The 15,413-nt window shown below is 40.6% G+C and overlaps 1 protein-coding gene across 1 annotated transcript in view; it reads right to left on the reverse strand.

Moving 5' to 3' along the window:
- Window positions 1–344: 344 nt before the first annotated feature.
- Window positions 345–15,413, reverse strand: part of SLC1A4 (solute carrier family 1 member 4) — a 46,378-nt gene continuing 31,309 nt past the window's right edge. Inside the window, exons 6-8 of the mRNA XM_037807356.1 lie at window positions 14,007–14,201; window positions 13,568–13,702; window positions 345–3,373 (exon numbers count right to left, since the gene is read on the reverse strand). Coding sequence (XP_037663284.1) covers window positions 3,139–3,373; window positions 13,568–13,702; window positions 14,007–14,201 — 565 coding nt within the window. The 3' untranslated portion in view covers window positions 345–3,138. The remainder of the gene's footprint in view (window positions 3,374–13,567; window positions 13,703–14,006; window positions 14,202–15,413) is intronic.

The following is a 15,413-nucleotide window of genomic DNA, read 5'->3' on the forward strand; positions in this document are numbered from 1 at the left end:
TATCAAAGAATAAGCTGGGTGTGGCGGTGATGGATGGTTGACAGATGGGCAACTGTCCTTAGGGACTTTCCAGTAATTTTCTGGCCTAGGACATTCTTCCTTGTTGCCCGGTTTGGCTCTTGGATTACAGCAGATGCTCAGTTAAGGTCCGTTGACTTGTTCGGGTAAGGCTTAACTTTGTGGGGGAACGTGGTAAAACCACATGCTTTTTGCAAGAGCCCTGCTAGTTGATGATGTGTGGAGGAGCCAAAAGCTCCCCTGATGGCCCCAGCAGCAGCTCTGCCCACCTGAGGGGTTCATGTCGGGAGACGTGAGACAAATAAAACCAATTCAGTCACCCCCGGGCCAACCCCAGAAGAGCAATGGCTCTATTAATAAATGACATTTCCAAACACAAGAAAGGATTAAAGGAACATGCAGATCCCAGTAGAAATAGGGAATTAATTTTTGAGGACTAGGCTACATTTTAAGGCAAGTGTCACACATACAAAACAGAGATGAACAGGATTTGAACAGTATTTATGACAACATGTTAGAAAGAGAATACCAGGGGAGATGTTTTCAGACACTGAGAAAGTGGAATATTCCCCGCTTGAGATTCTCCTGGTTCTACTGATTCCTCTAGTGGACTTGGCACCTCCTCCCCTCCTCTTCTGGCCTCCCAAGGGAAAGGGGACCGATGACCTGAATTTATACAGAGGCACCCTCCTCCAGAACCCAGCATTCCTGCCGCGTTTGCAGGTCGGAATATAGGATGACCAGTCAGTGGGTCTTATTTTCCAGTTCTAATCTCTACCCTTTGAGAAATTCATCTTTAGAAACGGGAAAATCAGGATACCAAAGCCATCCAACTTGCAGTTTAGTGCACCTCTATCCAAACTCACACTTGCTTGGATTGGAGCTAAAACTATACATATGGAGCTAAAACTTTCACATATATGTGTAGCCATACATAAGGAAGAAGGAAAGAGATGTACTGAAGCCAGAAAAGCAGTGAATGTTCATTTGCAGTTTGGAATTAAAACATGTTTCCCCTTTGAAAAGAGAAAGGTATTAGTTATAAGCTCTAGCCACAGGGTAAAAGTTTCCGGGCACTGCTCTGCTCAATTGCTGTTCACTCCTGACTTAGCAAGAGAATGGAGTGGCTTAGCTGGTATAAACAGGGCTGGAGGGAGCTGGGGCTTCCCACAGGCCAGGGGCCAGCTTGGTGCCCTGCCTGGCTCTTCCCTACCTCTTCTGCTCAGGCACAGGCCTCCAATTTTAAAATGGGGAGAGCTTGGTCATCTCTGACCCACTCATCCATGCACACTGCAGTGGTAACATATTGTAATGGTGTGTACTTCCTCTGCAGGGCCCTGGCAGACTCAGCAACAGGGAAAACAGGAAACAAGTAAGGCTAAAAATCCGGGGGCTTTAATGGTCCATTATGTGGTGGCAGAAAACAGTGCCTGGCTCTGGGAGTCACAGCAAAGTCAGAAATGTGGCAGAAGGTGGGGTAGTTGAGTCATCAAAACTTGAGGGACATTAGGAAAAGACTGCATCTGATGCTATAAAACAACTGCGGAGAGAACAAGTGGCAGTACACAAGTTTGCAAATGCATGCAGAGAAAAAAGCCCCGCTCAAAAAAGGTGCCTTTACAATGAGCATGAGGCCTCCACGGAGAAAGATATCACTGGGACAAAAAAAAAAAAAAAAAAGAGCATATGGGTGTTCGCACTTGATAGTCAAGAAGCAAAATGGTTGCTTTCATGGATTCACTCAGTTTGCCTCACCAAATCCCTCTGAGGTAGGTAAGAGCACGCGGCATCAGCCCCATCTTACAAATGGGGTAAAATGAGGGCCCAAGGTCATCCCGCGGGCAGGGTCCAGCAGCCAAGTGAAACAGCCAACTGCACTTTAGGTCTCCCTTCTCACTGGAAATACACAGTCTTCTCTACAAAAAGCCCCCTCATCTAGCTTAAAACCAAATCTTGGGGGAGGAAGGGTAAAAAAAAACAAATTGGCAAGTAGCTGGAGGAAGGTGGACCATTTTGCTTATAATTTTTTACTTTGCTGTAGTAGCAGGAAAGGAAACCAAGTTCCATGGAAATCAGCTGAAGCCAGGGGGCCTGGGGGTGGAGACACCTGCCTCAATTACTAGGGTGGCTTGTGTGTATGTGGGGGGGGTGGGGGAGAGAGAGAGAGAGAGTGTGTTGCTTCAATATAGCATTTCAGGAAGGGCTAGTGGGGTTAAAATAATGCACTGATAAACCGCCCTGGGTCTGAATATGATGACCTCGTCAAACCACCCCAGAGGAAGAGGCCTCTCTTTTCTGTTGCCAAATCAGACTTGATGGAGATAAAAGCTACAGTGTTGTTATAGGCCCATCTCATAGAAGCAGAAAACTTCACAAGCGTCGGGCAGAAAAGGGAGAAAATTGTGTGTGTTTATTCCTGATTACGGCACTTCCCCTCCCTCTTCAGGCTATACTCTCTCTCACTTCTTTGATGAGAGAATTTATATTGTTTCCTTAATAAGCCACTGATCAGAGACCCAAGCAGTGCTAACACCCACCTGGAGTATTTCTAACTGGACGATGTACAGCACCTCCAGCCCACCAACAATCCATGAATCAGAAGCCACCTCACCTTGTTGTAGTATAAACTCCTTAAACATCTGAGCCCCAGCTGAGTGAATTCTAGCCAAGGCTAAGAATGTGGGAATTTTTTTCAATTAATACCACTCATGAAGCAATGCAACAGATGACTAGAAAGCCCTAGGTTTGCCTAAGGTAGAGCTAACTGGGTGCAATGAAAACTACACCTGCAGGTTTCCAAGCTTTAGCCGCTGGCTCCCTCCCCGTGAGTCCAGTATTTCCTCAAGCCTGGCAGCCCCACGGGCTGTTTCCAAACAGATCTCCAGTGTTCACGTTTGCACCTGGACATGGATCAAGTCAAATATCAGAGTGTCCTGGTCCTTGGTAACCAGTTCTTGCTGGGAAGCCCGATGCCTGTGCCAAGAAGTAATACTCAAATTGATTGTTGGGTCAAAGCATCGCTTGGGAGGTTGGTAGTCGGCAAGGGCAGGGCCCGTGTTTGGCGGCTGGATTGACAAGGTGGGTGCCTCCGCTGGCAGGCAAGCCTGAAGCCAGTCCCCATCACAGGACCGACTCCTTGGATTCGTATGCTGGGGTACTAGCCACAGGGCCAGTGGGATTCTGGTGTGTCACCAGAGGGGACGTCTCCTCCTCGGACTTGGAGTTGGGAATGGCTTCCACTTTCACCTCACTCAGTTCCTGAGCCCCCTTCTTCATTGCCTTCTGGTTCAGGTGGTGGAGGATGCCTGCACCCAGGGCATCTCCTTCCACATTCACCACGGTGGTGGTGCGGTCCCTGATGGGAAAAGGAGAAAGGCAGGTGTTACACCCAGTGCTGCCTGCAGCTGCCAGGGGGGCGAGCCCTGTCGTCGGCAAGCAAGCAGAAGAAAAGACAAAGATTAGAGCAGAAATAAATGAAATACAGAATGAAAAACAAAACAAAACAAGAGAGAGCATTAATAAAAACAAAGGTGGTTCTTTGAAAAGACCAATAAAATTGACAAACCCTTAGCTAGACTGACAAAGAAAAAAAGAGAAGATACAAATAATAAAATCAGAAATGAGAGGGGGTACATTACTGACCACACAGAAACAAAAAGGATCATAAGAGGATACTATGAACAACTGTATGCCAACAAATTACACAACCTAGATGAAATGGACAAATTCCTAGAAACACATGAACAACCTATTTTGACTCTAGAAGAAATAGAAAATCTCACCAGACCAATCACAAGTAAAGAGATTGAATCAGTCAACAGAAACTTCCCAACAAAGAAAAGCCCAAGACCAGATGGCTTCACAGGTGAATTCTACCAACAGTCCAAGAAGAATTAATACCAATCCTGCTCAAACTCTTCCAAAAAATTGAAGAGGAGGGAACACTACCTAGCTCATTCCTGAGGTCAACATAACTCTAATACCAAAGTCCAGTAAAGATACTAGAAGATTACAGACCACTGTTTCTTATTAATATAGAAGTAAAAATCCTCCCCCCCACCCCAAATAACTAGCAAATCGAACCCAACAGTACATTAAAAGTATCTTCCACCATGATCAGTGGATTTTATCCCAGGTATGCAAGGGTGGTTCAACATAAGAAAATCAATTACTATAATACACCACATTAATAGAACGAAGGGGAAAAAAACAATGATCATTTAAATTGACAAAGAAAAGAGATTTGACAAAATCCAGCATCCTTTCTTGATAAAAACAGTTAGAAAAATAGGAATAGAAGGAAACTTCCTTAACATTAAAAATAACATATATGAAAATCCCACTGATAATATCATACTCAATGGTGAAGACTGAAAGCTTTCCCTTTAAGAGATCTGGAACAAGACAAGGATGCCCACTGTCACCACTGTTATTCAACATTGTACTGGAAGTTCTAGCCAGGGCAGTTAGGCAAGAAACAGAAATAATAGGCATTAAATTGGAAAGGAAGGAGTAAAATGTTCCCTATTTGCAGATGATGTGATCCTATATAAAGAAAGTCCTGAAAAAATCTACAACAAAGATATTACAGCTAATAAATTCAGCAAAGTGGCAGGGTACAAGATGCAAAAATCAGTGGTGTTTCTATGCACTAGTAATGAGCAATCTACTAGTAAGATTCTACTTACAATAGCAACTAAAAGAATCAGATATCTAGGAATAAATTTAACCAAGGATGTAAAGGACTTGTACATAGAAAACTAAAAAAATTTGCTAAAAGAAACCAAATAAGACCTAAATAAATGGAAGGGCATCCCATGCTCATGGATTGGAAGACTAAATATTGTTGGGATGTCAGTTCTACTCAAAATGATTTACAGATTCAACACAATCCCAATCAAAATTCTAACAGCCTTCTTTGCAGAAACGGAAAAGCCACTCATCAAATTTATTTGGAAGGATAAGGGGACCAAATTAGCCAAAACCATCTTGAGAAAAATGAACAAAGTTGGAGGACTCGCCAAAGTTCCAGATGTCAAAATAGCTCAAAATGGAACAAAAACCTAAATATAAAAGCTAAAATATAAAATTCCTAAAAGAAAACATAGGTACAGCCACTGTGGAAGACAGTTTGGCAGTTCCTGAGACTCACCATATGACCCGGCAATCCCATTTCTAGGCATTTACCCCAAAGAATTGAAAACAGGGGCTCAAGCAGACATTAGGCCACCAATGTTCATGGCAGCATTATTCCCCAAAATTGCCCAAATGGAAACAACCCAGGTATCCATCAACCAATGAATGGATAAACAAATTGTGCTCCATCCGTACAATGAAATATTATTCAGCATTAAAAGGAATGAAATTCTGATTTACATGACAACATGGATGAACCTTGAAGACATCATGTTAAGTGAAATAAGCCAAACACAAAAGGACAAATATTGGATGTTCTCCATGATAAGAAATAATTAGAATAAACAAACTCAGAGTCAGAATCTGGAGTACAGGTTACGAGGTGTCAGGTTGAGGGTAGGGATGGGGAGTTAATGCTTGCATTGTACAAAGTTTCTATTTGGATTGATTGTAAAGTTTTGGTAATGGATGGTGGTGATGGTAGCACAACTTTGTAAATGTAATTAATAGCCCTGAATTATATATCTGAATGTGGTTAAATGGTGAAATTTTAGGCTGTATATATGAATGTAGAATAAAAATTAAGAATAACAACATAGGACTGTACAACCCAAATAATGAACCCCAGATATAAATGATGGACTATTATTAATAGATACACTTTTTTTTTTTTAAACATATGTTCTTATGCTCAGATTTTTTTCCACTCAACACTATACTGTGGGGGTTATGCTTCTTTTTCTCATTTCGACACTGCTTCACTACTGAATATTAATCTTCATACACAACATGGGTGTTCACTAAACCACCTCAAAGACAGCACTGTCCTTTCCAGAAGCCTAATTGTCTTCCCACAGATTGGCTCAAAAACTATCCCCCAGTCCCTGCAGCTATAGGAGTATTGTGCCCAATTTGAAAAGGGGGAAAAATGTGGATTTGCCTGAGGCACTGGAGAAGCCGGAGGCCTGCAGGAGGCTCACCTGACTTCAGGTCGCTGTTGGGCAGCCGCTTGGTGCCCTATTTCCCCATTCCTGGCTGAGTGCCTCTGAGATGGCCACTTTACCCATGCAGAAGAGGCAGCTGGGTGAGGAAGGGATGGGCTGCGCATTCAGGGACCAAGTTCCCTTAGATGAGTTGTCTGGACAACAGGGGTCCCCGATGCATGTTTCCCCTCTTTCCATTGAGGAGCCCCAAGGAATCTGAAAAGCTCCTTCAAAGTTCTAGGGCTAAAAAAAAGAAGGTTGAAAACTGCCATGGGCATTAGGATGGCTATAACTAAAAAAAAAAGAAAGAAAGAAAAGAAAGGAAAATAAGAATGTTGGTGAGGATGCGGAGAAACTGGAACGATCGTGCATTGCTGTTGGGAATGTAAAATGATACAGTCTCTATGGACAACAATTTGGCAGTTCCTCAAAAAGTTAAACACAGTGTTACCACATGACCCAGCACTTCTACACCTCAAAGAACTGAAAACAGGTACTGAAAACAGACACTTTATCACAAATGTTCACAGCAGCACTACTCACAATTGCCAAAAGGTAGAAACAACCCATCTGTTGATGGACAAGGGATGAATGCAGAAACAAAATGTGGTATTGTATATATACCATGGAATATTATTCAGCCATAAAAAGGAACAACATTCTGACAACATTCTGACACATGCTACAGCATGGACGAACCTTGAAAACATTACATTAAGTCAAAGAAGCCAGCCACAAAAGATAACATACTGTATGATTCTCTTTGTATGAAATGTCGAGAATAGGCAAAGCCATAGAGACAGAAAATAGATTAGTGGTTGTCAGGGGCTGAGAGGAGGGGAGAATGGGGAGTGACTGCTCGTGAGTGCAGGGTCTACTTTTGCAGTGATGAAAATATTTTGGAATTAGATACAGGTAGTGGTGGCACAAAAAACCAACAAACACAACACAATGGGCAGAGCCACAAGCCCAGTGCCAGGCACTGGCCTCACTAGCCTGGCCAAGAGGCAACACTGACTGAATGCTTTATCACGTGCCCAGGACTCTTCTGTGTACTGTGCTTGCGCTGTCTCATTTCATCTTCACCACAACCCTGGTTTACTTCTATTGTTGTTCCCATTTTACAGATGAGGAGACTGGAGCACAGAACAGTTAATATCACACAACTACAAAATGGTGAAGCCGGGATTTGAACTCAGGCATTCAGGCTCCTGAGCTCCGTTCTTACCCATATGTTCTACTCTCCATGTTAGTACCTCAGCTGATCTTCCCTATAAAACAGGTTCTTTTAAACCTACAAGAAGTATCATGAGACTCAAGGAACCAACACCCAGAAACCATTTGGATCTTCACAGCAGCCCTGGAGATGGTGGTCTGGATCCTGTCTCCTTCTCAAACTACTCCCCTGAGCCCAAGCCCCAGCCTCTCGAATTAGGAGAGTTCATCTCCTCTCCCCTCAGAGGAATCACTTCTTGGGTGTTTCCAGGGCAGGGATAATCATTCCTGAGGGATCACTGCTCCAGTGATTTATTACTCTTACGCAGCCAACACGCTCCTCAGGCCCTCTTGCCCCCTGGGCCTGCCCTGAGCCCACAGCCTGGACCTTGAAACCCCACTTTGCTGGATGTTCTAAAGAACTTTTCAGTAATGATGACATTTCATGGTCATTCAAGGACATTCACGGTCATTTGACTTTCATATTGTTTCATTTTTCCTAGCTCTAAATCTTTTCTTGTCAGCTCAACTATAAGCTCCTTCACAAAGGCAGGACCCTGCATTCAGTTTCTTTGCACGCCCCAGGCTTTGCGGGGTATCAGGCTCCTAGAGCACACAGCAGACTTTCTTACAGAATGAATGGTGCCCTGCCCCAATGAAGACGGCAGAGTGAGATGTCCCCGCCCCAATGAAAACAGCACAGTGAGATGTCCCAGGGATCCATCCCCACACAGAAGTTTTGAAAAACCAGCAAGCGCTGGCAGAAACATCTTTCTTAAAGCTCCAGAAAACAGTTAAAGGGCTGCGGTAACAGTGAGTGCCAAATGAAGAGAAAGGAAACTGAAAAAATGAAAGCAAGCTATTCATGAAGATGGCGCCAAAGAAGGTGTAAGACTTCCACTAACCAGAGTAAAATGGTAGAAGAAAGTCCTGAATTATCAATAATTACTTTATATGTAAATGGGCTAAAATCTCTAGTCAAAAGGCACAGATTGGCAGAATGGATTAAAAAGCATGATTCAACTATATACTGCTTATAGGGCTCACCTTGAATTCAAAGATACAAGTAGACTGAATGTGAAAGGAAGAAAACAACATTCCAGGCAAACAGTAATCAAAAGAGTGCAGGTATGATCATACTAACTTCAGACAAAATGGTTTTTAAGTAAAAAACTATTAAAAGAGATAAGGAAGGCACCATATATTGATAAAAATGGCAATTCATTAAGAATATATAACAATTATAAACACATATACACTTAAAAACAGAGCCTCAAAATATATTAATCAAACACTGGCAGATTTTATGGAAGAAACAGACGGTTCTACATTAATAGTAGGAGACTTCAATACACTACTTTCAATAATGAATAGAACTTCTAGACATAAGAGCAATAAGGAAATAGAGGACAAGAACAATACTATATATCAACTACACCTTCTGGACATATACACATCACTTCAACCACAGCAGAGGACACATAATTCTCAAGGGCACATGGATCATTCTCTGGATTAGACCATACGTTGGGTCACAAAATAAGTCTCAATAAATTTAATAAGACTGGAATCATACAAAGTATCCTCTCCAAACACAATGGAATGAAGCTATAAACCAATGACAGAGGGAGAAATGAAAAATTCACATATATGTGGGCATTAAACCACACATTGTTACATAACCAATGAGTCAAATCATAAGGGAAATTTGGAAATATCCTGAGACAAATGCAAATGAGAACACAACATATGAAAAATTATGGGATACAGCAAAGGTAGTGCTCAAAGGAAGTCTATAGCTTTAAATGCTTATATTAAAAAGAAAGACCAAAAATCAGTAACTTATAGAAGAGCAAACCAAAACCAAAATGAGCAGTAGGAAGGAAATAATAAATTAAAGTAGAAACAAATGACATAGGGAATAGAGAAACAATAGAGAAAATCAACAAAACCAAAAGTGGGTTCTTTGAAAAGATCAATAGAATTGTTAGCTAGACTGACAACAACAAAAAGAGAGAAAATGCAAATGACTGAAATAAAAAATGAAAAGGGGGATATTACTACTAACTCCACAGAAATAAAAAGGCTTATAAGAGGATATTATGAACAACTGTACACTAACAAATCAGACAACCTAGATGTGCTGGTTTGAATCTATTATGTACTCCAGAAAAAGCCATGTTCTTTACTGCAATCTTGTGGGGCAGACTTATTATGGGTGAGATCTTTTGATTAGGTTGTTTCCATGGAGATGTGACACACCCAATTGTGGGTGAGACCTTTTGATTAGATTATTTCCATGGAGGTGTGACCCCACCCATTCAAAAGGTGGGTCTTGACTGGTTTCCTGGAGTCTTTAAGAGGGCTGACACAGACCCAGACACTTGGAAATGCAGACAGAAAGACGTTTGGAGATGCTAAGCTAAAAGATGAAGCCTAGAGTTTGCCCTTGAGAAGCTAAGAGAGAACCCCCAGATGCTTAGAGAGAAACACCCTGGGAGAACAAGGATGCACAGAAGCTGAGAGAGAGAAGCTAAGAGAGACAGAAACCAGCAGATGCCAGCCACATACCTTCCAAGCTGACAGAGGTGTTCTGGATGCCATTGGCATTTTTTCAGTGAAGGTATCCTCTTGTTGATGCCTTAGTTTGAACACTTTCATGGCCTTAGAACTGTAAATTTGTAACGCCTTTATAAGAGCCAATCCATTTCTGGTATTTTGTACAACAGCAGCTTTAGCAAACTGGAACACTAGATGAAATGGACAAATTCCTAGAAACACACAAACTACCAAAACTGGCTCAAGAAGAGACAGAAGATCTCAACAGACCAATAACAAGTGAAGAGATTGAATCAGTAATCAAAATCCTCCCAACAAAGAAAATCCCTGGACCAGATGGCTTCACTGGTGAATTCAAAGAACATTCAAAGAAGAATTAGCTCCAATCCTTCTCAAACTCTTCCAAAAAAACTGAAGAGGAGGGAACATTTCTGAATTCATTCTGTGAGTCCAGCATCACCCTAATACCAAAGCCAGATAGAGATAACACAAGAAAAGAAAATCACAGACTAATATCCCTATGACTATAGATGTAAAAACCCTCAATAAAATACTAGCAAACTGAACCCAACAGCATATCAAAGTAATTATACACCAAGATCAAATGGGATTTATCCCGGAAATGGAAGGTGGTTCAACATAAGAAAATCAATCAATATAATATACTACATTAAGAGAATGGATGACAAAAATCACATGATCATTTCAATTGATGCAGTAAAGGAATTTGACAAAACAGCACCATTTATTGATAAAAACACTCAGAAAAATAGGAACAAAAGGGAACTTTCTCGACATGATAAAGGACAGCTAATATCATACTCAGTGGTGAAAGACTGAAAGCTTTCTCCCTAAGATCAGGAACAAAACAAGAATGCCTGTTTTCACCATTGCTATAAAACTTGTTCTTTAAGAGCTAGCCAGAGAAATTAGGCAAGAAAAGTAAATAAAAGGCATCCAGACTAGAAAAGAAGTAAAACTATTCCTATTGGCAGATAATGTGATCCTTCATACAGAAAATCCAGAAGAACCTACAAGAATGCTATTGAAGGTAATAAACAATTTCAGCAGAGTGGCAGGGTATTACGTTTAAGACAGAAAAATTAGTGTGTTTCTATGCACCAGCAAGGAACAATCTGAAAACGAAATCAAGAGAACAACTCCATTTACAATAGCAACTAAAAGAAAAAATATCTAGGAATAAATTTAACCAAGAATGTAAAGGACTTATATACAGACAACTACAAATCACTACTGAAAGAATTTAAAGGGTCTAAATAAATGGAAAGATACTCTGTAATCATGGATTAGGAGACTTAAGATGACAATACTACCCAAAGCGATTTACAGATTTAACACAATCCCAATCAAAATTTCAACAGCATCTTTGCAGAAATGGAAAAGCTAATCATCAAATTCATCCAAAAGGACAAAGGACCATGAATACCCAAAACCATCTTCAAAAATGAACAAAGTTGGAAGACTCACACTTCCTGTTTTCAAAACTTATTACAAAGCTACAGTAATCAAAACAGCATGGTACTGGCACAAGGACAGACATATAGACAATGTTATAGCATTGAGAATGCAGAAATAAACCCATACATCTGTGGCCAAGTGATTTTGACAAGGGAGCCAAGTCCACTCAGTGGAGAAGAAATTAGTTTCTTCAACAAACAGTACTGGGAAAACTGGATATCCACATGCAAAAGAATGAAAGGGGAACCCGTACCTCACATCATATACAAAAATTAGCTCAAAATGGATCAACAACTTAAACATAAGAGCTAAAACTATAAAACTCTTAGAGGAAAATACAGGGAAATATCTGCACAACCTTGTATTATGCAATGAATTCTTAGACTTTACATGAGCAACGATAGAAAAAAATAGATAATTTTGACCTTGTCAAGATTAAAAACTTTAGTGCATTAAGGACATTATCAAGAAGTAAAAAGACAACCAACAGAATGGGAGAAAGTATATGGAAACCATATGTCTGACAAGGGTTTAATATTTAAAATATACAAACAACTCCTACAACTGAACAACAAAAAGAGAATCCAATTAAGAATGGGCAAAGGAATGAATAGACATTTCTCCAAAGAACATACAAATGGCCAATAAGCACATAAAAAGATGCTCAACATCATTAGCCACTAAGGAATTAAAACAAAACCACAATGAGATATGGCATCATATCCACTAGAATGGCTATTATTAAAAAAGAAAAGGAACATAATAAGTGCTGACAAGAACGTGGAGAGATAGGAATCCTTGTATGTTGTTAGTGGGAACGTAAAATATTTTAGCCACTTTGGAAAACAGTTTGGCACGTCCTCAAAATGTTAAACATAGGATTACCATATGACCTTACAATCCCACTTCTAGGTATATAGCTAAAATAATTCCAAGCAGGGACTGAGATATTTGTACACAATGTACATAGTAGCATGATTCACAATTGGCAAAAGATGGAAGAAACCTAAGTGTCCATCAACAGATGAAAGGATAAATAAAATTTGGTATATACATACAATAGAATATGACTCAGCTTTAAAAAGGAATGAGGTTCTGATACCTGTGATGATATGGATGAACCTTGAAGACATCACATTGAGTGAAATAAACCAGACACAAAGAGACTGATGTTGCATGATCCCACTTACATGAAATAGCTAGAATATGCAATTGCATAGGAACAGAAAGTAGAAAATAGGTTGTTAGGGACTGGAAGGAGGATGGGGAAATGGGAAACTAATGCATAATGGGTGTAGGGTTTCCATTTGGGGTGATGGGAATGTTTTGGTAATGGGTGGTGGTGAGTGTTGTACAACATTGAGAATGCAATTAATCCCACTGAATGGTATACTTTTAAAAATAAAATTAATATTTTTTAATGCTCCATCAAGGTCATTCTTGAGGGAAAATGACTTTTTAAAATAATCTTGAGTGCAGGGTGAATAATACAATCACTAGTACAGTTTGGTGCCACTGCCTCAATTCATGCTAGAGCACCACAGTTTAACCCATTGTTGCTTTCGCAAGAATGGTATACTTTGAAGACAGGAAAGCTTATTTGTATATATGTTTCCACAATTTTAAAATAAAGAGCAACTAAAGAGATGATGACAATTAAATGCAATACATGATCCTGGACTGGATCTAATAATGGAGGAGAAACGGTCCAAAAGGACATTATTAGGACATAAGAAAAAATTGGAATACAGAACATAAGTTTTATATCAATGTTAAAGTTCTTGAACTTGATAACTACTTAAGGTGGATATACAGGTGAATATCCTTTTTCTTAGGAAATGTACATGGATGTATTATATATTTAAGGAGTACGATGTATATATAACTTACTCTAAATATTTAGAAATAGAGATACATAGATGGATAAAGATATTTATATGAATGGACAGACAGATGGACAGATAGAATGATACAGCAAATGTGGCAACTATTAAATATTAAAATTGATGAATCGGATTATCTGGGGGGGATGCTGAACTTTCTGTATGGGTTTTGTAGTATTTTGCAACTGTCCTGAAAGTTTGAAATTATTTCAAAATAAGATTAAGAAAAAAAAAATAAAGAATCAATAGTGCTCTCTTTCAATCCACTTGATGCCCTTCAGACGTGCTACTTACACAATCCAGTCCACAGCCAGGATCAGAGAGAGGTCATGAGTGGGCAGCCCGATGGCCTCCAGGATAATGGCGATGGTGAGGACTCCTCCAGCTGGCACACCTGCTGCTCCAACACTGGATGCGGTGGCGGTCACCCTAGGGGATTGCAAAGCAGGGTCAGCCATTAACCCAAAGCATAGAGAGGGCAGGGAGCAATGCAGAGCATGCCAGGCCAGCCTTAGCTTGGAAACTGAAAACTGCACAGTGATAAATTCTGCCGGCAAAGCCCTAGAGAGATGATCCATTCTCTTTGAGAAATGAATTCACTCTCCTCGTTTCACAAATGGGACACCTTGGGCGTGGGGAGATTGGTTCTCATGAGGTTTTCCCAAGGAAGTCACAAAGAAAAGCTCAAGTTTTGTCCCAGGCCCAAAAATGAGGGAAAGAAGAATGAACTTACAGTATCGTGAAAATCTGTCCTGCGTTCAGCTGTACGTTGTTCAGCTGGGCAATGAACACAGCGGCCACACACTGGAAGATGGCTGCTCCATCCATGTTCACAGTTGCCCCGATGGGGAGAATAAACCTGCTAATCCTCTTGTCTACACCATTGTTTTCTTCAATGTACTTCATCATAGAGGGGAGTGTTGCTGAGCTAGAAATGGAAAAACAAAACAAAACACAAAAAACAGAAAACATGAGAACAGTTCCTTCAGGCCAGACTACCACATCACTCATCTCGGACCCCTGAACAGCTTAATGAGCACCATCCTTGTTTTGGGATTCTTCCTTTGCAGCAAGAGGGAAAAAATTTTTTAAGCAGAATTGTTTTGAAGATTTCTGGCACAACAGGGGGTTTTGTCAACCCCCAGTCTTGGAAATATGACTCCCTGGGTTTACCTGTTATTTACCTGCATTCACCTGTTCCAAAATTCTGAAGACTCATACATTGTCTCTTGGTGCAAAATATTCTCCAGAGGACAAAAATCTGTTTACTGAATTTTCTGTGCATCTCCTCTCTTGAATGTTTCCTCCCCCCCAAAAGTACAACACAAACTATGATTTATTTTTATCTTAAGCAAAAAAGCAGAAATGGCTCTGACAGTTTGCACAGAGCAGCTGAGCAGGAGTGAAATGTCCAGGCTCACTGTAAGAGCAGGATCCTCTCTGCACAGAGCTGAGCGAGTGCATCTGAGAACTTGTTTCTGTCTAGGTCAGAGAAATGACCTCCCTCATTCTTTTTACCACTGCCACCTTCCTCCCAAGGATGGGAGGAATTGTTCAGTAGACAGGTAAAAATGAAGTGTTCAAATGAAACAACGGGCTGCCATCCTTTGAAAGTTTTCTTGAATGTCCTTTGGTAGGCCAAATGTTTTTTGAAGTATTCCCAATGAATGACAAGTGGCTTTCTTGTGTTAAATAGTACTTCAGACTCTTAGAGAAAGGAGTGTCTAGCCCTCACCACGGTGCCCTGGTATTGTTTCCTAATTCACAGAATGACAGGGGAATACTAGGCAGGTTCCTTTCTAGAAAATGCCCAGTTTTGCATTTCAGGAGTTAGGTGGGCTTTCTTTTTTTCACCCAGGTAAGGCCTTACTGATTAGGATGCGGGATCCACAGCTGGGCTAATGAATGATCTAACTTCTAAGGAGCAAGAAGGAGGAGAAAAGAATGAGGTAACCTCAATAGATGAGGGGGAAAAAACAAAACAAAACAGAAAACCCAGTCCCAGAAGAATATGGAAGAGTGGTGGGGCTGGTAATTAAAAAAGAAAAAATCAGACAAGATGAATTTAGAGTTTTCAGGGAACTCACATACGTTGAGATGCTGGTTGTGCATCTCCCACTGGGCTCATCTGGTTCCATAA

Source organism: Choloepus didactylus, chromosome 17 (assembly GCF_015220235.1).
Source record: "Choloepus didactylus isolate mChoDid1 chromosome 17, mChoDid1.pri, whole genome shotgun sequence".
NCBI classification, from domain to species: domain Eukaryota; kingdom Metazoa; phylum Chordata; class Mammalia; order Pilosa; family Megalonychidae; genus Choloepus; species Choloepus didactylus.